Here is a 25,423-nt window from a genome sequence, read left to right as displayed (position 1 = left end):
GGAAAGAGCTGAGGAAGAAGAGCTGGCCCTGAGCAGAAGAGGAGCTGAACAATAAAGCTTTTTTGGGGAAAAATGGGGCAACGGCTGAAATCACTGACTCTGAGTTGTGTTTTTAAATCTTTGGGGGGAAACTTGGGGCAAAAGCTGAACTCCCTGGGAAGAGGCTGAGCAAAAAGAGCTGGACCTGAGCTGAAGAGGAGCTGAATAATAAAGCTTTTTCTGGGAAAAATGGGGCAACAGCTGAAATCACTGACTCTGAGTTGTGTTTGGTTTTTAATTTTTCTGGCGACATGGGCAAGAGCTGAAATTTTTGGGTGGGAGCTAAGACTCCACATTCAATAGGGGAAATGGGGGAGCAAAAGGTGAAATCATGGGAAAGAGCTGAGGAAGAAGAGCTGGACCTGAGCTGAAGAGGAGCTGAATAATAAAGCTTTTTTGGGGAAGAACGGGGCAACAGCTGAAATCACTGACTCTGAGTTTCTTTTTAAACCTTTTGGGGGGAATGTGGGGAAGAGCTGAACTCCCTGAGAAGAGGCTGAGAGAGAAGGGCTGGTCCTGAGCTGAAGAGGAGCTGAAAAATAAAGCTTTTTGGGGAAAAATGGGGCAACAGCTGAAATCACTGACTCTGAGTTGTGTTTGTTTTTTAATTTTTCTGGCGGCATGGGCAAGAGCTGAAATTCTTGGGTGGGAGCTAAGACTCCACATGCAAGAGAGGAAATGGGGGAGCAAAAGGTGAAATCATGGGAAAGAGCTGAGAAGAGCTGGCCCTGAGCAGAAGAGGAGCTGAATAATAAAGCTTTTTTGGGGAAAAATGGGGCAAAAGCTGAAATCACTGACTCTGAGGTTTTTTTTAAACATTTGGGGGAGAACGTGGGGAAGAGCTGAACTCCCTGGGAAGAGGCTGAGAGAGAAGGGCTGGTCCTGAGCAGAAGAGTAGCTGAAAAATAAACCTTTTGGGGGGAAAAATGGGGCAACAGCTGAAATCACTGACTCTGAGTTGTGTTTTTAAACCTTTGGGGGGAATGTGGGGAAGAGCTGAACTCCCTGGGAAGAGGCTGAGCAAAAAGAGCTGGTCCTGAGCTGAAGAGGAGCTGAATAATAAAGCTTTTTGGGGAAACATGGGGCAACAGCTGGAATCACTGACTATGAGTTGTGTTTGTTTTTCTTAATTTTTCTGGGGAAATGGGCAAGAGCTGAAATTTTTGGGTGGGAGCTAAGACTCCACAGTCAAGAGGGGAATTGGGGGAGCAAAAGGTGAAATCATGGGAAAGAGCTGAGGAAGAAGAGCTGGCCCTGAGCAGAAGAGGAGCTGAATAATAAAGTTTTTTTGGGGAAAAATGGGTCAACAGCTGAAATCACTGACTCTGAGTTTCTTTTTAAACATTTGGGGGGGAACGTGGGGAAGAGCTGAACTCCCTGGGAAGAGGCTGAGAGAGAAGAGCTGGTCCTGAGCTGAAGAGGAGCTGAATAATTAAGCTTTTTTGGGGGGAAAAATTGGGGAACAGCTGAAATCACTATGAGTTGTGTTTGTTTTTTAATTTTTCTGGTGACATGTGCAAGAGCTGAAATTTTTGGGTGGGAGCTAAGACTCCACATGCAAGAGAGGAAATGGGGGAGCAAAAGGTGAAATCATGGGAAAGAGCTGAGGAAGAAGAGCTGGACCTGAGCTGAAGAGGAGCTGAACAACAAAGCTTTTTTTTGGGGAAAAATGGGGCAACAGCTGAAATCACTGACTCTGAGTTGTGTTTTTAAACCTTTGGGGGGAAGCTTGGGGCAAAAGCTGAACTCCCTGGGAAGAGGCTGAGAGAGAAGGGCTGGTCCTGAGCTGAAGAGGAGCTGAAAAATAAAGCTTTTTGGGGAAAAATGGGGCAACAGCTGAAATCACTATGAGTTGTGTTTGTTTTTTAATTTTTCTGGGGAAATGGGCAAGAGCTGAAATTCTTGGGTGGGAGCTAAGACTCCACATGCAAGAGAGGAAATGGGGGAGCAAAAGGTGAAATCATGGGAAAGAGCTGAGAAGAGCTGGCCCTGAGCAGAAGAGGAGCTGAATAATAAAGCTTTTTGGGGAAAAATGGGGCAAAAGCTGAAATCACTGACTCTGAGGGTTTTTTTAAACATTTGGGGGAGAACGTGGGGAAGAGCTGAACTCCCTGGGAAGAGGCTGAGCGAGAAGAGCTGGTCCTGAGCTGAAGAGTAGCTGAAAAATAAACCTTTTGGGGGGAAAAATGGGGCAACAGCTGAAATCACTGACTCTGAGTTGTGTTTTTAAACCTTTGGGGGGAAACTTGGGGCAAAAGCTGAACTCCCTGGGAAGAGGCTGAGCAAAAAGAGCTGGACCTGAGCTGAAGAGGAGCTGAACAATAAAGCTTTTTTGGGGGGAAACATGGTGCAACATCTGAAATCACTGACTCTGAGTTTCTTTTTAAACCTTTTGGGGGGAATGTGGGGAAGAGCTGAACTCCCTGGGAGGAGGCTGAGAGAGAAGAGCTGGCCCTGAGCTGAAGAGGAGCTGAATAATAAAGCTTTTTGGGGAAACATGGGGCAACAGCTGAAATCACTGACTATGAGTTGTGTTTGTTTTTCTTAATTTTTCTGGGGAAATGGGCAAGAGCTGAAATTTTTGGGTGGGAGCTAAGACTCCACAGTCAAGAGGGGAATTGGGGGAGCAAAAGGTGAAATCTTGGGAAAGAGCTGAGGAAGAAGAGCTGGCCCTGAGCAGAAGAGGAGCTGAACAATAAAGCTTTTTTGGGGAAAAATGGGGCAACAGCTGAAATCACTGACTCTGAGTTGTGTTTGTTTTTTAATTTTTCTGGTGACATGGGCAAGAGCTGAAATTCTTGGGTGGGAGCTAAGACTCCACATGCAAGAGAGGAAATGGGGGAGCAAAAGGTGAAATCATGGGAAAGAGCTGAGGAAGAAGAGCTGGACCTGAGCTGAAGAGGAGCTGAATAATAAAGCTTTTTTGGGGAAAAATGGGGCAAAAGCTGAAATCACTGACTCTGAGGGTTTTTTTAAACATTTGGGGGAGAACGTGGGGAAGAGCTGAACTCCCTGGGAAGAGGCTGAGAGAGAAGAGCTGGTCCTGAGCTGAAGAGGAGCTGAACAATAAAGCTTTTTTGGGGAAACATGGGGCAACAGCTGAAATCACTGACTCTGAGTTGTGTTTGTTTTTTAATTTTTCTGGTGACATGGGCAAGAGCTGAAATTCTTGGGTGGGAGCTAAGACTCCACATGCAAGAGAGGAAATGGGGGAGCAAAAGGTGAAATCATGGGAAAGAGCTGAGGAAGAAGAGCTGGCCCTGAGCAGAAGAGGAGCTGAATAATAAAGCTTTTTTGGGGAAAAATGGGGCAACGGCTGAATTCACTGACTCTGAGTTGTGTTTTTAAACCTTTGGAGGAAATGTGGGGCAAAAGCTGAACTCCCTGGGAAGAGGCTGAGAGAGAAGGGCTGGTCCTGAGCTGAAGAGGAGCTGAATAATAAAGCTTTTTTGGGGAAAAATGGGTCAACAGCTGAAATCACTGACTCTGAGTTTCTTTTTAAACATTTGGGGGGGAACGTGGGGAAGAGCTGAACTCCCTGGGAAGAGGCTGAGCGAGAAGGGCTGGTCCTGAGCTGAAGAGGAGCTGAATAATTAAGCTTTTTTGGGGGGAAAAATTGGGGAACAGCTGAAATCACTATGAGTTGTGTTTGTTTTTTAATTTTTCTGGGGAAATGGGCAAGAGCTGAAATTTTTGGGTGGGAGCTAAGACTCCACATGCAAGAGAGGAAATGGGGGAGCAAAAGGTGAAATCATGGGAAAGAGCTGAGAAAGAAGAGCTGGACCTGAGCTGAAGAGGAGGTGAACAATAAAGCTTTTTTTGGGGAAAAATGGGGCAACAGCTGAAATCACTGACTCTGAGTTGTGCTTTTAACCTTTGGGGGGAAGCTTGGGGCAAAAGCTGAACTCCCTGAGAAGAGTCTGAGGAAGAAGAGCTGGACTTGAGCAGAAGAGGAGGTGAATATTAAAGATTTTGGGGGAAACATGGGGCAACAGCTGAAAGCACTGAGGTTTTTTTTTTTTGAAATTATTGAGGAAGACCTGGGTCTAATGGTGAATTCACTAGGGAACATTTGAAAATAAATATTTTGGTACTGAAACCATATGTTTCAGCTGAAAAGAAAGAGATGGCCTTGATACCGAAGGCGCAGTGCGTAAAGCCCCACCTGTCAGCAGGGTAGGAGTTGTGAGAACACTGTGTTTGGATAGTGCTGTGCAGTCCCACAGCATCTCTTTCTGGGTGTGCCACTTCTGGAGGTGCATCGCCTGGAACAAGCTCTGATTTGCCAGGGCACCCGTGAGCTGAAGGTTTTAAAAGACGGTGCAGCCAGCAGCAGCAGCCTGGAGAAATGAGAGCACCTCTTCCATGGACTGTGGCATCTTGAGCTGGGATGAAGCTGAACGCTTAGAGCTGCAGCTGATCTTGCCACATGAACATCCCATAAAGATCTTGGGACAAGCCTCAGGTCGTGAGCTTGCATATGACGGGGCTCTGGAGGGTGCCGGGGGTGCAAAGGTGACTGTTGGGCGGCGCTGTGTGAAGCCAGCGCCTGTTCAGGGGGTGTGGTGCCAGGAGGGAGCAGCTGCTGCTGGGCCCATCCCAGAGCTCTGCCTGCGGCCACCACCAGCCCCATGTGCGGTGGGCTCCGTGCCCGCGGGGTGCTGCTGGCCAGAGCTCACCTGGATGTGGAGCTGGGGCTGCGGCAGGGCCCTGGCAGCCACCAGCCAGGTTTGCCCGGCCACAGGGCAGTGGCACCCTCAGCCTGGCCTGGGGCTGCCTGCAAGATGTGGACCTGCACCCAGGGATGGCATCGCTGCCACAAATCAGCCATGACCCACTCAAGAGACCGTCCATTGTCAGCCTGAGGCCTGTTTATTGGCGTGCGCACGGAGCACCCGTGGTTCGCGCTCCGTCAGAAGCAGAGTTCTGCCCTGGAGGCCGTGTGCTCCTCCCCGGGGCTCCGCAGCTAGCGGGGCGCTGCCTGCTCCGCGTGCTCTTTCTTTCACGGGCTGCAGAATGGCCTGGGACTGAACGTGCCTCTTCCGTAACACGTGGATCCCTGGGGAATGGCAGGAGAAGCGCTGGGCACAGCCTGGATCATGCAGAGAAGCGGGAGGGAACGGGCCACACTGTTTCTGAGAACGGGAGGTGGGGCAGAAGAGGAAATCAGACCCCGGGGGTAACGCTCCCGTAACTACTGAAGTTAGCTGCGTTCCCCAGGGGACGCGTGGCTCTCGGTGACAAACCCCGCGCGTTTTGGCTGCGCTGTCCTTGATGCCGCATCAGAAAGAGCCTGGCTGCCCCCTGCCCTCTGCTCAGGTGCGCCTTGGGAGGGAAGGCGCCTGCTGGTAGCGGGTCACCGCTCCAGCCCCCAACGAGCGTTCCGAGCCCCTGAGCCCCGCGCTGCCCCCCGATCGGTTTCAGCCCGGTTACCGGCCCAGCCCCGCAGCTCAGCGCTCCCCAGGGGCCGCAGGGCTCCTGCCGTCACGCGGGGGGGCCGCAGCCTCGGGGCCTCCGGGGGCGCAGCAGCAGCAGCAGCAGAGCCCCGCGGGCAGCGCGACCCGCGCGTGGCGCTCCCGGGGCTCCGGTCGGCCACAGGGCGGGCACGGAGCCACCCGGCGGGGCCCTGGCGGGGCGGTTTTGTAACGCTGCCGCGCTGCCCCGCCGGGTGCCCGTGCCCGCAGGCCTGCTCGGAAGGCGGTGCGGCTGTGGCGCGCTGCGGGGCGGAAACCGGGGCCGTTCCGCACAGCCCGGCTGTCCCGGGCCCACCCCGGCGCGCTGCGACCGGACCCGCGGCTCGGGGCCGCTCCCGGCGCTCGGCGGCTGCGCCCGGCCCGGGCCAGACCCCGCCCCTCGTCGCGCGCGGCCCCGCCCCGCCCAATCCTCGTCCTGCTCCTGTCAAGCAGGAACCGCCCCCCCGCCCCGCCCCGCCCAATCCCCGTGCTGGCCCTGTCAGGATGGACCCGCCCCTTTTCAGGCGCTTCTCCGCTCCGCCCAATCATCGTCCGAGCCCTGTCAGGACGGACCCGCCCCTTTTCAGGCGCGGCACCGCCCCGTCCAATCCCCGTGCTGGCCCTGTCAGGATGGACCCGCCCCTTTTCAGGCGCTTCTCCGCTCCGTCCAATCATCGTCCGAGTCCTGTCAGGATGGACCCGCCCCTTTTCAGGTGCTTCTCCGCTCCGCCCAATCATCGTCCGAGCCCTGTCAGGACGGACCCGCCCCTTGTCAGGTGCGGCACCGCCCCGTCCAATCCCCGTGCTGGCCCTGTCAGGATGGACCCGCCCCTTTTCAGGCGCTTCTCCGCTCCGTCCAATCATCGTCCTGCTCCTGTCAGGATGGACCCGCCCCTTTTCAGGTGCTTCTCCGCTCCGCCCAATCATCGTCCGAGCCCTGTCAGGACGGACCCGCCCCTTTTCAGGCGCTTCTCCGCTCCGCCCAATCATCGTCCGAGCCCTGTCAGGACGGACCCGCCCCTTTTCAGGCGCTTCTCCGCTCCGCCCAATCATCGTCCGAGTCCTGTCAGGACGGACCCGCCCCTTTTCAGGCGCTTCTCCGCTCCGCCCAATCATCGTCCGAGCCCTGTCAGGACGGACCCGCCCCTTTTCAGGCGCTTCTCCGCTCCGCCCAATCATCGTCCGAGTCCTGTCAGGACGGACCCGCCCATTGTCAGGCGCGGCTCCGCCCCACCGAATCGCCGTCCCGGCCCTGTCAGGATGGACTCGCCCCGCCCCGCCCCGCCCGGCCCCGCTCACCGAGCCCGGCCCCCGGCAGCTCCCGCCCCGCCCCGCCCCGCCCGTGCCGCTCCCCACCGTGTCCCGGCCCGCCGGCCCTGGTCCGCCCGACCCCGGTGCCCGCCCTGTCAGGCCGGAGCCGCCTCCCGACCCTGCCCTCCCCGTCAGGGCTCGCTGCGGCCCGGCCGCCCGGGGACCCCCCCCGCCACCAGCGTCCTGGAGACGCAGCCCGGCGGAGGCACGGGGAGCCCGGTCCCGTCCCGTCCCTCCCGTACCGTCCCGTCTCGCCCCCTCCCGGGGCGTCCGGCCCGTTTCCCTCCGCGCCTTGCCCGGACACCGAACACGGCCTCTGCGGGGCTGTTGGGGGAGGGAGCGGGCCCTTGACAACTTCCCGCCGCGCCAGGAGCGAGCACGGCGGGGCCGCGGTCCCGGGACAGTCCCCGGCGGACGCTGCCGGGCGGGCGGCAGCGCTGCGGCGCCACGGACGCGAAAGGCGAGGGGGCGGGGCCGAACTGACAGAGTCAGGGCCGGGATTGGGCAGAGCGAGGCCGAGCGAGACCGGATTGGGTGGGCAGGGAGTTGCTGTGGGCAGTGATTGGGCGGGGCGGGACAAGGCGGGGTGGGAGGCGGGCCCGGCCTGAGAGGGCCGAGGCAGGGATTGGACGGAGCAAGGCGGGACGGGATTGGTTCCAGCTGTAGCTGCTGAGGTCAGGGATTGGCTGTCACCTACCGCGGGGCGGGGCCGAGGGTGTCAAATAGAGCACGTGGCGGAGCAGCTGTCACAGTGTGAAGACGACGACGACGGTGACGGATGAAAATAGGGGCGGCGTCAGCAGAATGGGGTGAGCTGATGGTGACGAGAGGGTGGGCAAGAGGAACGGGTTCTTGGGTACCTAAAGGAATGGGGTGGGCCGGGGCGCGGCGGGGCGCGGTGGCGGGCGGCCGGGCCGGGGCGCGGCCGGGGCGCGGCCGGGGCGCGGCCGGGGCGCGGCCGGGGCGCGGCCGGGGCGCGGCCGGGCCGGGCCGGGGCGCGGCCGGGCCGGGCCGGGGCGCGGCCGGGCCGGGCCGGGGCGCGGCCGGGCCGGGCCGGGGCGCGGCGGCGGGCGGCCGGGCGGCGCGTGGCGGCGGGCATTTAATGAGAATATCAGTAACAGTCGTGATTGATGTGTGATATTTTAATAATTTGACAGCTGGAAGAAGCCAAAACAAAAATGAAATGGACCAGGGGAAAAACATGAAATCCCAATGCAAGTGGCGAGTGTCCGGTACTGATGTGTAGAGCTTGACATAAACGGATGCAAGGAGCTGGACAGGAGGTGTGGAAGAATAGTGCTAGCAAGAGAAATGTGCTGGAAAAGAAAAGGTAGGATATAAAAATCATTCTTCGTGGGGGAAACGGGGAAAAGAGGTGAAGTTGTAGAACAGGAGCTGAGAAAGAGAAAGTAGACCTGAGCAGAAGAGGAGCTGAATAATAAAGCTTTTTTGGGGAAAAATGGGGCAACGGCTGAAATCACTGACTCTGAGTTGTGTTTTTAAATCTTTGGAGGAAATGTGGGGCAAAAGCTGAACTCCCTGGGAAGAGGCTGAGAGAGAAGGGCTGGTCCTGAGCTGAAGAGGAGCTGAATAATAAAGCTTTTTTGGGGAAAAATGGGGCAACAGCTGGAATCACTGACTCTGAGTTGTTTTTGTTTTTTTTTAATTTTTCTGGGGAAATGGGCAAGAGCTGAAATTCTTGGGTGGGAGCTAAGACTCCACATGCAAGAGGGGAATTGGGGGAGCAAAAGGTGAAATCATGGGAAAGAGCTGAGCAAAAAGTGCTGGACCTGAGCTGAAGAGGAGCTGAAAAATAAAGCTTTTTGGGGAAAAATGGGGCAAAAGCTGAAATCACTGACTCTGAGGTTTTTTTTTAAACATTTGGGGGAGAACGTGGGGAAGAGCTGAACTCCCTGGGAAGAGGCTGAGGGAGAAGAGCTGGTCCTGAGCTGAAGAGGAGCTGAAAAATAAAGCTTTTTTGGGGGGAAAAATGGGGCAACAGCTGGAATCACTGACTCTGAGTTGTGTTTGTTTTTTAATTTTTCTGGCGACATGGGCAAGAGCTGAAATTCTTGGGTGGGAGCTAAGACTCCACATTCAATAGGGGAAATGGGGGAGCAAAAGGTGAAATCTTGGGAAAGAGCTGAGGAAGAAGAGCTGGCCCTGAGCAGAAGAGGAGCTGAACAATAAAGCTTTTTTGGGGAAAAATGGGGCAACGGCTGAAATCACTGACTCTGAGTTGTGTTTTTAAATCTTTGGGGGGAAACTTGGGGCAAAAGCTGAACTCCCTGGGAAGAGGCTGAGCAAAAAGAGCTGGACCTGAGCTGAAGAGGAGCTGAATAATAAAGCTTTTTCTGGGAAAAATGGGGCAACAGCTGAAATCACTGACTCTGAGTTGTGTTTGGTTTTTAATTTTTCTGGCGACATGGGCAAGAGCTGAAATTTTTGGGTGGGAGCTAAGACTCCACATTCAATAGGGGAAATGGGGGAGCAAAAGGTGAAATCATGGGAAAGAGCTGAGGAAGAAGAGCTGGACCTGAGCTGAAGAGGAGCTGAATAATAAAGCTTTTTTGGGGAAGAACGGGGCAACAGCTGAAATCACTGACTCTGAGTTTCTTTTTAAACCTTTTGGGGGGAATGTGGGGAAGAGCTGAACTCCCTGAGAAGAGGCTGAGAGAGAAGGGCTGGTCCTGAGCTGAAGAGGAGCTGAAAAATAAAGCTTTTTGGGGAAAAATGGGGCAACAGCTGAAATCACTGACTCTGAGTTGTGTTTGTTTTTTAATTTTTCTGGCGGCATGGGCAAGAGCTGAAATTCTTGGGTGGGAGCTAAGACTCCACATGCAAGAGAGGAAATGGGGGAGCAAAAGGTGAAATCATGGGAAAGAGCTGAGAAGAGCTGGCCCTGAGCAGAAGAGGAGCTGAATAATAAAGCTTTTTTGGGGAAAAATGGGGCAAAAGCTGAAATCACTGACTCTGAGGTTTTTTTTAAACATTTGGGGGAGAACGTGGGGAAGAGCTGAACTCCCTGGGAAGAGGCTGAGAGAGAAGGGCTGGTCCTGAGCAGAAGAGTAGCTGAAAAATAAACCTTTTGGGGGGAAAAATGGGGCAACAGCTGAAATCACTGACTCTGAGTTGTGTTTTTAAACCTTTGGGGGGAATGTGGGGAAGAGCTGAACTCCCTGGGAAGAGGCTGAGCAAAAAGAGCTGGTCCTGAGCTGAAGAGGAGCTGAATAATAAAGCTTTTTGGGGAAACATGGGGCAACAGCTGGAATCACTGACTATGAGTTGTGTTTGTTTTTCTTAATTTTTCTGGGGAAATGGGCAAGAGCTGAAATTTTTGGGTGGGAGCTAAGACTCCACAGTCAAGAGGGGAATTGGGGGAGCAAAAGGTGAAATCATGGGAAAGAGCTGAGGAAGAAGAGCTGGCCCTGAGCAGAAGAGGAGCTGAATAATAAAGTTTTTTTGGGGAAAAATGGGTCAACAGCTGAAATCACTGACTCTGAGTTTCTTTTTAAACATTTGGGGGGGAACGTGGGGAAGAGCTGAACTCCCTGGGAAGAGGCTGAGAGAGAAGAGCTGGTCCTGAGCTGAAGAGGAGCTGAATAATTAAGCTTTTTTGGGGGGAAAAATTGGGGAACAGCTGAAATCACTATGAGTTGTGTTTGTTTTTTAATTTTTCTGGTGACATGTGCAAGAGCTGAAATTTTTGGGTGGGAGCTAAGACTCCACATGCAAGAGAGGAAATGGGGGAGCAAAAGGTGAAATCATGGGAAAGAGCTGAGGAAGAAGAGCTGGACCTGAGCTGAAGAGGAGCTGAACAACAAAGCTTTTTTTTGGGGAAAAATGGGGCAACAGCTGAAATCACTGACTCTGAGTTGTGTTTTTAAACCTTTGGGGGGAAGCTTGGGGCAAAAGCTGAACTCCCTGGGAAGAGGCTGAGAGAGAAGGGCTGGTCCTGAGCTGAAGAGGAGCTGAAAAATAAAGCTTTTTGGGGAAAAATGGGGCAACAGCTGAAATCACTATGAGTTGTGTTTGTTTTTTAATTTTTCTGGGGAAATGGGCAAGAGCTGAAATTCTTGGGTGGGAGCTAAGACTCCACATGCAAGAGAGGAAATGGGGGAGCAAAAGGTGAAATCATGGGAAAGAGCTGAGAAGAGCTGGCCCTGAGCAGAAGAGGAGCTGAATAATAAAGCTTTTTGGGGAAAAATGGGGCAAAAGCTGAAATCACTGACTCTGAGGGTTTTTTTAAACATTTGGGGGAGAACGTGGGGAAGAGCTGAACTCCCTGGGAAGAGGCTGAGCGAGAAGAGCTGGTCCTGAGCTGAAGAGTAGCTGAAAAATAAACCTTTTGGGGGGAAAAATGGGGCAACAGCTGAAATCACTGACTCTGAGTTGTGTTTTTAAACCTTTGGGGGGAAACTTGGGGCAAAAGCTGAACTCCCTGGGAAGAGGCTGAGCAAAAAGAGCTGGACCTGAGCTGAAGAGGAGCTGAACAATAAAGCTTTTTTGGGGGGAAACATGGTGCAACATCTGAAATCACTGACTCTGAGTTTCTTTTTAAACCTTTTGGGGGGAATGTGGGGAAGAGCTGAACTCCCTGGGAGGAGGCTGAGAGAGAAGAGCTGGCCCTGAGCTGAAGAGGAGCTGAATAATAAAGCTTTTTGGGGAAACATGGGGCAACAGCTGAAATCACTGACTATGAGTTGTGTTTGTTTTTCTTAATTTTTCTGGGGAAATGGGCAAGAGCTGAAATTTTTGGGTGGGAGCTAAGACTCCACAGTCAAGAGGGGAATTGGGGGAGCAAAAGGTGAAATCTTGGGAAAGAGCTGAGGAAGAAGAGCTGGCCCTGAGCAGAAGAGGAGCTGAACAATAAAGCTTTTTTGGGGAAAAATGGGGCAACAGCTGAAATCACTGACTCTGAGTTGTGTTTGTTTTTTAATTTTTCTGGTGACATGGGCAAGAGCTGAAATTCTTGGGTGGGAGCTAAGACTCCACATGCAAGAGAGGAAATGGGGGAGCAAAAGGTGAAATCATGGGAAAGAGCTGAGGAAGAAGAGCTGGACCTGAGCTGAAGAGGAGCTGAATAATAAAGCTTTTTTGGGGAAAAATGGGGCAAAAGCTGAAATCACTGACTCTGAGGGTTTTTTTAAACATTTGGGGGAGAACGTGGGGAAGAGCTGAACTCCCTGGGAAGAGGCTGAGAGAGAAGAGCTGGTCCTGAGCTGAAGAGGAGCTGAACAATAAAGCTTTTTTGGGGAAACATGGGGCAACAGCTGAAATCACTGACTCTGAGTTGTGTTTGTTTTTTAATTTTTCTGGTGACATGGGCAAGAGCTGAAATTCTTGGGTGGGAGCTAAGACTCCACATGCAAGAGAGGAAATGGGGGAGCAAAAGGTGAAATCATGGGAAAGAGCTGAGGAAGAAGAGCTGGCCCTGAGCAGAAGAGGAGCTGAATAATAAAGCTTTTTTGGGGAAAAATGGGGCAACGGCTGAATTCACTGACTCTGAGTTGTGTTTTTAAACCTTTGGAGGAAATGTGGGGCAAAAGCTGAACTCCCTGGGAAGAGGCTGAGAGAGAAGGGCTGGTCCTGAGCTGAAGAGGAGCTGAATAATAAAGCTTTTTTGGGGAAAAATGGGTCAACAGCTGAAATCACTGACTCTGAGTTTCTTTTTAAACATTTGGGGGGGAACGTGGGGAAGAGCTGAACTCCCTGGGAAGAGGCTGAGCGAGAAGGGCTGGTCCTGAGCTGAAGAGGAGCTGAATAATTAAGCTTTTTTGGGGGGAAAAATTGGGGAACAGCTGAAATCACTATGAGTTGTGTTTGTTTTTTAATTTTTCTGGGGAAATGGGCAAGAGCTGAAATTTTTGGGTGGGAGCTAAGACTCCACATGCAAGAGAGGAAATGGGGGAGCAAAAGGTGAAATCATGGGAAAGAGCTGAGAAAGAAGAGCTGGACCTGAGCTGAAGAGGAGGTGAACAATAAAGCTTTTTTTGGGGAAAAATGGGGCAACAGCTGAAATCACTGACTCTGAGTTGTGCTTTTAACCTTTGGGGGGAAGCTTGGGGCAAAAGCTGAACTCCCTGAGAAGAGTCTGAGGAAGAAGAGCTGGACTTGAGCAGAAGAGGAGGTGAATATTAAAGATTTTGGGGGAAACATGGGGCAACAGCTGAAAGCACTGAGGTTTTTTTTTTTTGAAATTATTGAGGAAGACCTGGGTCTAATGGTGAATTCACTAGGGAACATTTGAAAATAAATATTTTGGTACTGAAACCATATGTTTCAGCTGAAAAGAAAGAGATGGCCTTGATACCGAAGGCGCAGTGCGTAAAGCCCCACCTGTCAGCAGGGTAGGAGTTGTGAGAACACTGTGTTTGGATAGTGCTGTGCAGTCCCACAGCATCTCTTTCTGGGTGTGCCACTTCTGGAGGTGCATCGCCTGGAACAAGCTCTGATTTGCCAGGGCACCCGTGAGCTGAAGGTTTTAAAAGACGGTGCAGCCAGCAGCAGCAGCCTGGAGAAATGAGAGCACCTCTTCCATGGACTGTGGCATCTTGAGCTGGGATGAAGCTGAACGCTTAGAGCTGCAGCTGATCTTGCCACATGAACATCCCATAAAGATCTTGGGACAAGCCTCAGGTCGTGAGCTTGCATATGACGGGGCTCTGGAGGGTGCCGGGGGTGCAAAGGTGACTGTTGGGCGGCGCTGTGTGAAGCCAGCGCCTGTTCAGGGGGTGTGGTGCCAGGAGGGAGCAGCTGCTGCTGGGCCCATCCCAGAGCTCTGCCTGCGGCCACCACCAGCCCCATGTGCGGTGGGCTCCGTGCCCGCGGGGTGCTGCTGGCCAGAGCTCACCTGGATGTGGAGCTGGGGCTGCGGCAGGGCCCTGGCAGCCACCAGCCAGGTTTGCCCGGCCACAGGGCAGTGGCACCCTCAGCCTGGCCTGGGGCTGCCTGCAAGATGTGGACCTGCACCCAGGGATGGCATCGCTGCCACAAATCAGCCATGACCCACTCAAGAGACCGTCCATTGTCAGCCTGAGGCCTGTTTATTGGCGTGCGCACGGAGCACCCGTGGTTCGCGCTCCGTCAGAAGCAGAGTTCTGCCCTGGAGGCCGTGTGCTCCTCCCCGGGGCTCCGCAGCTAGCGGGGCGCTGCCTGCTCCGCGTGCTCTTTCTTTCACGGGCTGCAGAAGACGTGGCCTGGGACTGAACGTGCCTCTTCCGTAACACGTGGATCCCTGGGGAATGGCAGGAGAAGCGCTGGGCACAGCCTGGATCGTGCAGAGAAGCGGGAGGGAACGGGCCACACTGTTTCTGAGAACGGGAGGTGGGGCAGAAGAGGAAATCAGACCCCGGGGGTAACGCTCCCGTAACTACTGAAGTTAGCTGCGTTCCCCAGGGGACGCGTGGCTCTCGGTGACAAACCCCGCGCGTTTTGGCTGCGCTGTCCTTGATGCCGCATCAGAAAGAGCCTGGCTGCCCCCTGCCCTCTGCTCAGGTGCGCCTTGGGAGGGAAGGCGCCTGCTGGTAGCGGGTCACCGCTCCAGCCCCCAACGAGCGTTCCGAGCCCCTGAGCCCCGCGCTGCCCCCCGATCGGTTTCAGCCCGGTTACCGGCCCAGCCCCGCAGCTCAGCGCTCCCCAGGGGCCGCAGGGCTCCTGCCGTCACGCGGGGGGGCCGCAGCCTCGGGGCCTCCGGGGGCGCAGCAGCAGCAGAGCCCCGCGGGCAGCGCGACCCGCGCGTGGCGCTCCCGGGGCTCCGGTCGGCCACAGGGCGGGCACGGAGCCACCCGGCGGGGCCCTGGCGGGGCGGTTTTGTAACGCTGCCGCGCCGCCCCGCCGGGTGCCCGTGCCCGCAGGCCTGCTCGGAAGGCGGTGCGGCTGTGGCGCGCTGCGGGGCGGAAACCGGGGCCGTTCCGCACAGCCCGGCTGTCCCGGGCCCACCCCGGCGCGCTGCGACCGGACCCGCGGCTCGGGGCCGCTCCCGGCGCTCGGCGGCTGCGCCCGGCCCGGGCCAGACCCCGCCCCTCGTCGCGCGCGGCCCCGCCCCGCCCAATCCTCGTCCTGCTCCTGTCAAGCAGGAACCGCCCCCCCGCCCCGCCCCGTCCAATCCCCGTGCTGGCCCTGTCAGGATGGACCCGCCCCTTTTCAGGCGCTTCTCCGCTCCGCCCAATCATCGTCCGAGTCCTGTCAGGATGGACCCGCCCCTTTTCAGGCGCTTCTCCGCTCCGCCCAATCATCGTCCGAGTCCTGTCAGGATGGACCCGCCCCTTTTCAGGCGCTTCTCCGCTCCGCCCAATCATCGTCCGAGCCCTGTCAGGACGGACCCGCCCCTTTTCAGGCGCGGCACCGCCCCGTCCAATCCCCGTGCTGGCCCTGTCAGGATGGACCCGCCCCTTTTCAGGCGCTTCTCCGCTCCGCCCAATCATCGTCCGAGTCCTGTCAGGATGGACCCGCCCCTTTTCAGGCGCTTCTCCGCTCCGCCCAATCATCGTCCGAGTCCTGTCAGGATGGACCCGCCCCTTTTCAGGCGCTTCTCCGCTCCGCCCAATCATCGTCCGAGCCCTGTCAGGATGGACCCGCCCCTTTTCAGGCGCTTTCCGCTCCGCCCAATCATCGTCCGAGTCCTGTCAGGATGGACCCGCCCCTTTTCAGGCGCTTCTCCGCTCCGCCCAATCATCGTCCGAGCCCTGTCAGGATGGACCCGCCCCTTTTCAGGCGCTTCTCCGCTCCGCCCAATCATCGTCCGAGTCCTGTCAGGACGGACCCGCCCCTTGTCAGGCGCGGCACCGCCCCGTCCAATCCCCGTGCTGGCCCTGTCAGGACGGACCCGCCCCTTGTCAGGCGCGGCTCCGCCCCACCGAATCGCCGTCCCGGCCCTGTCAGGATGGACTCGCCCCGCCCCGCCCCGCCCGGCCCCGCTCACCGAGCCCGGCCCCCGGCAGCTCCCGCCCCGCCCGTGCCGCTCCCCACCGTGTCCCGGCCCGCCGGCCCTGGTCCGCCCGACCCCGGTGCCCGCCCTGTCAGGCCGGAGCCGCCTCCCGACCCTGCCCTCCCCGTCAGGGCTCGCTGCGGCCCGGCCGCCCGGGGACCCCCCCCGCCACCAGCGTCCTGGAGACGCAGCCCGGCGGAGGCACGGGGAGCCCGGTCCCGTCCCGTCCCTCCCGTACCGTCCCGTCTCGCCCCCTCCCGGGGCGTCCGGCCCGTTTCCCTCCGCGCCTTGCCCGGACACCGAACACGGCCTCTGCGGGGCTGTTGGGGGAGGGAGCGGGCCCTTGACAACTTCCCGCCGCGCCAGGAGCGAGCACGGCGGGGCCGCGGTCCCGGGACAGTCCCCGGCGGACGCTGCCGGGCGGGCGGCAGCGCTGCGGCGCCACGGACGCGAAAGGCGAGGGGGCGGGGCCGAACTGACAGAGTCAGGGCCGGGATTGGGCAGAGCGAGGCCGAGCGAGACCGGATTGGGTGGGCAGGGAGTTGCTGTAGGCAGTGATTGGGCGGGGCGGGACAAGGCGGGGTGGGAGGCGGGCCCGGCCTGAGAGGGCCGAGGCAGGGATTGGACGGAGCAAGGCGGGACGGGATTGGTTCCAGCTGTAGCTGCTGAGGTCAGGGATTGGCTGTCACCTACCGCGGGGCGGGGCCGAGGGTGTCAAATAGAGCACGTGGCGGAGCAGCTGTCACAGTGTGAAGACGACGACGACGGTGACGGATGAAAATAGGGGCGGTGTCAGCAGAATGGGGTGAGCTGAGGGTGACGAGAGGGTGGGCAAAAAGAACGGGTTCTTGGGTACCTAAAGGAATGGGGTGGGCCGGGGCGCGGCGGCGGGCGGCCGGGCCGGGCCGGGCCGGGCCGGGCGGGGCGCGGCGCGGCCGGGCGGGGCGCGGCGGCGGGCAGGCGGCCGGGCCGGGCGGGGCGCGGCGGCGGGCGGCCGGGCCGGGCCGGGCCGGGCGGGGCGCGGCCGGGCGGGGCGCGGCGGCGGGCAGGCGGCCGGGCCGGGCGGGGCGCGGCGGCGGCCGGGCCGGGCGGGGCGCGGCGGCCGGGGGGGCGCGGCGGCGGGTGGCCAGGCGATGGCCTGGCGGGGCGCGGCCGGGCGGCGCGCGGCGGCGGGCATTTAATGACAATATCAGTAACAGTCGTGATTGATGTGTGATATTTTAATAATTTGACAGCTGGAAGAAGCCAAAACAAAGAAAAATGAAATGGACCAGGGGAAAAACATGAAATCCCAATGCAAGTGGCGAGTGTCCGGTACTGATGTGTAGAGCTTGACATAAACGGATGCAAGGAGCTGGACAGGAGGTGTGGAAGAATAGTGCTGGCAAGAGAAATGTGCTGGAAGAGAAAAGGTAGGATATAAAAATCATTCTTCGTGGGGAAACAGGGAAAAGAGGTGAAGTTGTAGAACAGGAGCTGAGAAAGAGAAAGTGGAACTGAGCCGAAGAGGAGCTGAATAATAAAGCTTTTTTGGGGAAACATGGGGCAACAGCTGAAATCACTGACTATGAGTTGGTTTTGGTTTTTTTATTTTTTTGGGGGAAATGGGCAAGAGCTGAAATTCTTGGGTGGGAGCTAAGACTCCACATGCAAGAGAGGAAATGGGGGAGCAAAAGGTGAAATCATGGGAAAGAGCTGAGAAAAAGAGCTGGACCTGAGCAGAAGAGGAGCTGAACAATAAAGCTTTTTTGGGGAAAAATGGGGCAACAGCTGAAATCACTGACTCTGAGTTTCTTTTTAAACCTTTTGGGGGGAATGTGGGGAAGAGCTGAACTCCCTGGGAGGAGGCTGAGAGAGAAGGGCTGGTCCTGAGCTGAAGAGGAGCTGAATAATAAAGCTTTTTGGGGAAACATGGGGCAACAGCTGAAATCACTATGAGTTGTGTTTGTTTTTCTTAAATTTTCTGGCGACATGGGCAAGAGCTGAAATTTTTGGGTGGGAGCTAAGACTCCACATGCAAGAGAGGAAATGGGGGAGCAAAAGGTGAAATCATGGGAAAGAGCTGAGAAAAAGAGCTGGACCTGAGCTGAAGAGGAGCTGAACAATAAAGCTTTTTTGGGGAAAAATGGGGCAACAGCTGAAATCACTGACTCTGAGTTTTTGTGTTTTTTTTTTTTAATTTTTCTGGGGAAATGGGCAAGAGCTGAAATTCTTGGGTGGGAGCTAAGACTCCACAGTCAAGAGGGAAATTGGGGGAGCAAAAGGTGAAATCATCGGGAAGAGCTGGACCTGAGCTGAAGAGGAGCTGAATAATAAAGTTTTTTGGGGAAAAATGGGGCAACAGCTGAAATCACTGACTCTGAGTTTCTTTTTAAACATTTGGGGGGGAACGTGGGGAAGAGCTGAACTCCCTGGGAGGAGGCTGAGAGAGAAGAGCTGGACCTGAGCTGAAGAGGAGCTGAATAATAAAGCTTTTTTTGGGGGAAAAATTGGGGAACAGCTGAAATCACTATGAGTTGTGTTTGTTTTTTAATTTTTCTGGCGACATGGGCAAGAGCTGAAATTCTTGGGTGGGAGCTAAGACTCCACATGCAAGAGAGGAAATGGGGGAGCAAAAGGTGAAATCATGGGAAAGAGCTGAGAAGAGCTGGCCCTGAGCAGAAGAGGAGCTGAATAATAAAGCTTTTTTGGGGAAACATGGGGCAAAAGCTGAAATCACTGACTCTGAGGTTTTTTTTAAACCTTTGGGGGAGAACGTGGGGAAGAGCTGAACTCCCTGGGAAGAGGCTGAGAGAGAAGGGCTGGACCTGAGCTGAAGAGGAGCTGAATAATAAAGATTTTGGGGGAAACATGGGGCAAAAGCTGAAATCACTGACTCTGAGTTGTTTTTTTTTTTAATTTTTCTGGCGACATGGGCAAGCGCTGAAATTCTTGGGTGGGAGCTAAGACTCCACATGCAAGAGAGGAAATGGGGGAGCAAAAGGTGAAATGGGAAAGAGCTGAGAAAAAGAGCTGGACCTCAGCAGAAGAGGAGCTGAATAATAAAGCTTTTTTGGGGAAGAACGGGGCAACAGCTGAAATCACTGACTCTGAGTTGTGTTTTTAACCTTTTGGGGGAAACTTGGGTCAAAAGCTGAACTCCCTGGGAAGAGGCTGAGGAAGAAGAGCTGGACCTGAGCTGAAGAGGAGCTGAAAAATAAAGTTTTTTGGGGAAAAATGGGTCAACAGCTGAAATCACTGACTCTGAGTTGTGTTTGTTTTTTAATTTTTCTGGCGACATGGGCAAGAACTGAAATTCTTGGGTGGGAGCTAAGACTCCACATTCAATAGGGGAAATGGGGGAGCAAAAGGTGAAATCATGCGAAAGAGCTGAGGAAGAAGAGCTGGTCCTGAGCAGAAGAGGAGCTGAACAATAAAGCTTTTTTGGGGGGAAAAATGGGGCAACAGCTGAAATCACTGACTCTGAGTTGTGTTTTTAAACCTTTGGGTAGAAACTTGGGGCAAAAGCTGAACTCCCTGGGAAGAGGCTGAGAGAGAAGGGCTGGTCCTGAGCTGAAGAGGAGCTGAATAATAAAGCTTTTTGGGGAAACATGGAGCAACAGCTGAAATCACTGACTCTGAGTTGTGTTTGTTTTTTAATTTTTCTGGCGACATGGGCAAGAGCTGAAATTTTTGGGTGGGAGCTAAGACTCCACATGCAAGAGAGGAAATGGGGGAGCAAAAGGTGAAATCATGGGAAAGAGCTGAGGAAGAAGAGCTGGCCCTGAGCAGAAGAGGAGCTGAACAATAAAGCTTTTTTGGGGAAAAATGGGGCAACAGCTGAAATCACTGACTCTGAGTTGTGTTTTTAAACCTTTGGGGGGAAACTTGGGGCAAAAGCTGAACTCCCTGGGAAGAGGCTGAGCAAAAAGAGCTGGACCTGAGCTGAAGAGGAGCTGAATAATAAAGCTTTTTGGGGGAAAAATGGGGCAACAGCTGAAATCACTGACTCTGAGTTGTTTTTGTTTTTTTTTAATTTTTCTGGTGACATGGGCAAGCGCTGAAATTCTTGGGTAGAAGCTAAGACTCCACATGCAAGAGAGGAAATGGGGGAGCAAAAGGTGAAATCATGGGAAAGAGCTGGGAAAAAGAGCTGGACCTGAGCTGAAGAGGAGCTGAACAATAAAGCTTTTTTGGGGAAGAACGGTGCAACAGCTGAAATCACTGACTCTGAGTTGTGTTTTTAACCTTTTGGGGGAAACTTGGGTCAAAAGCTGAACTCCCTGGGAAGAGGCTGAGGAAGAAGAGCTGGACCTGAGCTGAAGAGGAGCTGAAAAATAAAGTTTTTTGGGGAAAAATGGGTCAACAGCTGAAATCACTGACTCTGAGTTGTTTTTGTTTTTTTTAATTTTTCTGGCGACATGGGCAAGCGCTGAAATTCTTGGGTAGAAGCTAAGACTCCACATGCAAGAGAGGAAATGGGGGAGCAAAAGGTGAAATCATGGGAAAGAGCTGAGAAAGAAGAGCTGGACCTGAGCAGAAGAGGAGCTGAACAATAAAGCTTTTTTGGGGGGAAAAATGGGGCAACAGCTGAAATCACTGACTCTGAGTTGTGTTTTTAAACCTTTGGGGGGAAACTTGGGGCAAAAGCTGAACTCCCTGGGAAGAGGCTGAGCGAGAAGAGCTGGTCCTGAGCTGAAGAGGAGCTGAACAATAAAGCTTTTTTGAGGGGGAAAAATGGGGCAACAGCTGGAATCACTGACTATGAGTTGTGTATTTTTTTTTAATTTTTCTGGCGGCATGGGCAAGAGCTGAAATTCTTGGGTGGGAGCTAAGACTCCACATGCAAGAGAGGAAATGGGGGAGCAAAAGGTGAAATCATGGGAAAGAGCTGAGGAAGAAGAGCTGGCCCTGAGCTGAAGAGGAGCTGAATAATAAAGTTTTTTGGGGAAAAATGGGTCAACAGCTGAAATCTCTGACTCTGAGTTTCTTTTTAAACATTTGGGGGGGAACGTGGGGAAGAGCTGAACTCCCTGGGAGGAGGCTGAGAGAGAAGAGCTGGACCTGAGCTGAAGAGGAGCTGAATAATAAAGCTTTTTTTGGGGGAAAAATTGGGGAACAGCTGAAATCACTATGAGTTGTGTTTGTTTTTTAATTTTTCTGGCGACATGGGCAAGAGCTGAAATTCTTGGGTGGGAGCTAAGACTCCACATGCAAGAGAGGAAATGGGGGAGCAAAAGGTGAAATCATGGGAAAGAGCTGAGAAAAAGAGCTGGACCTGAGCTGAAGAGGAGCTGAACAATAAAGCTTTTTTGGGGAAAAATAGGGCAACAGCTGAAATCACTGACTCTGAGTTGTGCTTTTAACCTTTGGGGGGAAGCTTGGGGCAAAAGCTGAACTCCCTGAGAAGAGTCTGAGGAAGAAGAGCTGGACTTGAGCAGAAGAGGAGGTGAATATTAAAGATTTTGGGGGAAACATGGGGCAACAGCTGAAAGCACTGAGTTTTTTTTTTTTTTGAAATTATTGAGGAAGACCTGGGTCTAATGGTGAATTCACTAGGGAACATTTGAAAATAAATATTTTGGTACTGAAACCATATGTTTCAGCTGAAAAGAAAGAGATGGCCTTGATACCGAAGGCGCAGTGCGTAAAGCCCCACCTGTCAGCAGGGTAGGAGTTGTGAGAACGCTGTGTTTGGATAGTGCTGTGCAGTCCCACAGCATCTCTTTCTGGGTGTGCCACTTCTGGAGGTGCATCGCCTGGCACAAGCTCTGATTTGCCAGGGCACCCGTGAGCTGAAGGTTTTAAAAGACGGTGCAGCCAGCAGCAGCAGCCTGGAGAAATGAGAGCACCTCTTCCATGGACTGTGGCATCTTGAGCTGGGATGAAGCTGAACGCTTAGAGCTGCAGCTGATCTTGCCACATGAACATCCCATAAAGATCTTGGGACAAGCCTCAGGTCGTGAGCTTGCATATGACGGGGCTCAGGAGGGTGCCGGGGGTGCAAAGGTGACTGTTGGGCAGCGCTGTGTGAAGCCAGCGCCTGTTCAGGGGGTGTGGTGCCAGGAGGGAGCAGCTGCTGCTGGGCCCATCCCAGAGCTCTGCCTGCGGCCACCACCAGCCCCATGTGCAGTGGGCTCCGTGCCCGCGGGGTGCTGCTGGCCAGAGCTCACCTGGATGTGGAGCTGGGGCTGCGGCAGGGCCCTGGCAGCCACCAGCCAGGTTTGCCCGGCCACAGGGCAGTGGCACCCTCAGCCTGGCCTGGGGCTGCCTGCAAGATGTGGACCTGCACCCAGGGATGGCATCGCTGCCACAAATCAGCCATGACCCACTCAAGAGACCGTCCATTGTCAGCCTGAGGCCTGTTTATTGGCGTGCGCACGGAGCACCCGTGGTTCGCGCTCCGTCAGAAGCAGAGTTCTGCCCTGGAGGCCGTGTGCTCCTCCCCGGGGCTCCGCAGCTAGCGGGGCGCTGCCTGCTCCGCGCGCTCTTTCTTTCACGGGCTGCAGAAGACGTGGCCTGGGACTGAACGTGCCTCTTCCGTAACACGTGGATCCCTGGGGAATGGCAGGAGAAGCGCTGGGCACAGCCTGGATCGTGCAGAGAAGCGGGAGGGAACGGGCCATACCGTTTCTGAGAACGGGAGGTGGAGCAGAAGAGGAAATCAGACCCCGGGGGTAACGCTCCCGTAACTACTGAAGTTAGCTGCGTTCCCCAGGGGACGCGTGGCTCTCGGTGACAAACCCCGCGCGTTTTGGCTGCGCTGTCCTTGATGCCGCATCAGAAAGAGCCTGGCTGCCCCCTGCCCTCTGCTCAGGTGCGCCTTGGGAGGGAAGGCGCCTGCTGGTAGCGGGTCACCGCTCCAGCCCCGTAACAAGCTCTTCTACCTCCAAGTTCAGTGGCATGAGGCAGAACTGCAGCCATGTGACTAAATGGGATGCTCATCCCTAAAACTGTGTGCAGCGTACCTGAATCCAGGGCAAGTTGTAAAGGACTTAGATACATTCTCAGGAAGTCTCCTGGGCTTGCACATTCTCCGGCTCTGCACAAATGGCTAATTGTCTCTGCCGGGATCAGCAGCTTGGGTGCAAGAGTGTGTGGACTGTCGGTCGCGTCCTCGCTGTCGTCCTTGGGAATAATCATCGTGTGTCAGGGCAGGCGGCACAGGGGATGGCAGGTTGCTGCCATTGCTGTGGGGGGGCAACCGGGGAAGTTTCTTACAGCTCGAGTATCTTGAGCTTACCTCAGCAGGTTTTGGTGTGCAGGCTGCCACTCTGAACAGGAGATTAAGGCACTCTGTGACTGTCCCTTCTGCAGGCTGTGACTCTGTTGTTTCTTGCGGTTGTGTCACAGGAGATGTCACCACTGTCACATACCAGTCTGGGAACAGTCTGGTGGGGATGTTATGTGCTACCACTGCAACTTTAATATCCTGAAGTAAAGCACTGAGCGGAAAGAGTGAAATCCATCCTTAGAGCAGCAAGGATTTTATATCACAACACATTCAAGTTTCATAAACCATGTGACAACATGGCATCTGCAGGCCTAATGCTATGCTAGAGCACTGTATGCCTGGGGCGTGCAGCAACCCTCCCACCCCGGGCCGTCCACCTTGCAGACCCTCCAGCAGAAGCTGTTTCCAGTTGCACCCTAACAACTGGGCAAGGGTCTCAAGTGGACTGGTTGGATGGGAGGGTAAAAAATGAGCAGAAGAGCAGTAGGGATTTAGTAAACAAATGCAGGAGTGGGATGGTGGTACTGTACTCCGCAGGTACACAAATGGTTACTAAAAAGGGTGTGTAACCATAGCTAATGTTCAGTTTAACCTTAAAGGGAGCATTCTACCACTTCTGTTACCATTTTCTTTTGGAGAAGCTAATGGGCACCGCTTACCTGGGACCTTGATCTTGGAGAGAAGCAAGATCTCGGATGATAAGATGTATTGTGCTGCTGCAAGACTGCCGAGGAACGGGTAGAGTTTTTATGGAATTGCATATTACAAAATAATTTGTGAACACAAAAATAACTTATCAGCTTCCCCTCCTGTAAATGAGCTTTCTCTTCTAGTCCCAGACATTGCAAACAAAGCACATTCTTATTACATTTGATGGAACGTGTCATCTCTTTCTGTCAAATTACTGTTCTGGGGCAGTTATCAGAAGTATGAGGTGGAGCAAGTTTCAGAGGTAAGCTTCGGAAACCACCACACCATTATTCAGGTCTTAGTTTTTATGTTAGGCCAATGTATGGAGGAAGAGGTGGTTACGCATCTGTAGTTGCTGGATTTTGGAAGCCAAGTTTGTACAAAGATGAACTGAAGTTGGATCCCACCAGGAATTTCTTTAACTCACCTCCACTACATGAAGAACATAGCTGGAACAGAGAAGTAGCAGACCTGAGACTGGTTCTCTTGAGTTGTGTTTTGAGGCATATTCAAACAATCTTCTGTGATAACCTTGTTTCAAAAGAAAAACCGGCAGTTTGTCAAACTGCTTAGAGTGATAGTTCCAGCAGCATGTGCTGTTTGTTCTGTTTTTGTACTCTCTGCTGCCACAGACAACAGCTTTACAAATTACGCTTTTAGTATTCAGAAGGAATGTTAAAGTATCGTTAACACGGGATTCCCTTCTTCACATATGCAGTGACACAATTCATGTTAGCTCCTAAAACCGCACCAAATCCTGTACCATTTAGTGCAGCTGAAGCCTCCAATTTCTATCAGCATTTGTTTACTCGACAGATGAAGTTACATGTTGGCTGCTCTAGATGCACCACCTGAAGGCCTCAAATGTGGAGCACTTCAGTAGTTTTGTAGGCAGAGTTGGATTCTTGCCTGTGCTTGGCATTGGCACAAACTGATGCAATTTTAAGTACCTGTCTTAATGTATCTCACTCACCAGAAAAAAACCATCTACTTTAAGATGGCTGAGAACGTCATGCTTGTAAGTTGTTTGTAAAAACTGTATCATACTGCAAAAATAAAGTCTTGCTCTCCCTCAGGGTTTCTAATTGTCCTGTCTTATTTCCTTAGGAAGGATTCCTAAGTGATAATTCTCTCTATATGCTCTAACAAAAATGGTGCTTTCTTATTTCATGTGCTATGACAGGGCCTGTACAAATCCCTGCTTCATGCTGCCCATTGTGTCACTCTGTGCACGTGCAGCACAAAGAGCTTTAGCACACGGTATTTGCTCCAACTCTGCGGCAGTTCTGCTGCACCGTACAGCAGTACCGTGCCCTGGGGCACGTCCCGAGCGAAGAGGAAGAAACGAGAGGGGGGAGGCAGCACTCGCCGCGCACCCAGGTCCCCACCACGCACCTGCCACCTCCTCCGCCGCCGCCTCGCCCAGCCGCGCCGTCACCAGCAGCCGGTGCAGGGGGAGCCGGGCCTGTGCTGAGAGGCGTGGGGTCAGGGCAGGGCATGGGCAGGGCGGGGTCGGGGTGGGGCTGGGGTGGGGCAGGGCGGGGGCAGGGCAAGGGCAGGGCAGGGCGGGGGCAGGGCGGGGTCGGGGTGGGGCTGGGGTGGGGCAGGGCGGGGTCAGGGCAAGGGCAGGGCAGGGCGGGGGCAGGGCGTGACCAGGGTGGGGCGGGATGGGGCGTGGTCAGAGCAGGGCGTGGTCCCTCCCGCCCGCCCCGGCCCCGCCCCCACCTGCTCCTCGCCGTGCCGCCGCAGCCGCCGCAGCGCCAGGAGGTTCTGCCGCTCCGGGGCCGC

At 54.5% G+C, this 25,423-nt stretch overlaps 1 protein-coding gene and 1 long non-coding RNA gene across 7 annotated transcripts in view; one reads left to right on the top strand and one right to left on the bottom strand.

The window, feature by feature from the left end:
• The window catches only part of TEX47 (testis expressed 47), a gene marked incomplete at its 5' end in the record, with an annotated part of 30,539 nt that overhangs the window by 4,334 nt on the left and 782 nt on the right, over window positions 1–25,423 (bottom strand). The window contains 6 exons of one of the 6 annotated variants that reach the window (XM_080556776.1): window positions 4,333–5,174; window positions 22,680–22,839; window positions 22,955–23,156; window positions 23,605–23,669; window positions 24,063–24,166; window positions 25,031–25,105. In XM_080556776.1, coding sequence (XP_080412902.1) covers window positions 5,137–5,174; window positions 22,680–22,839; window positions 22,955–23,156; window positions 23,605–23,669; window positions 24,063–24,166; window positions 25,031–25,105 — 644 coding nt within the window. In that variant the 3' untranslated portion in view covers window positions 4,333–5,136. The other 5 variants (XM_080556772.1, XM_080556773.1, XM_080556774.1 and 2 more) reach the window with 5 other exon arrangements.
• On the top strand, window positions 7,381–8,433 carry LOC308178597. Its single transcript, XR_013939844.1, has 3 exons — window positions 7,381–7,612; window positions 7,961–8,133; window positions 8,317–8,433. It is a non-coding gene; the product is annotated as an uncharacterized lncRNA (long non-coding RNA).

The sequence above is a fragment of the Anser brachyrhynchus genome, assembly GCF_964034855.1.
Source record: "Anser brachyrhynchus genome assembly, chromosome: 15".
NCBI lineage: Eukaryota > Metazoa > Chordata > Aves > Anseriformes > Anatidae > Anser > Anser brachyrhynchus.
The sequence above is the reverse complement of the archived record's forward strand: the minus strand, read 5'-3'. Positions and strand labels throughout refer to the sequence as shown.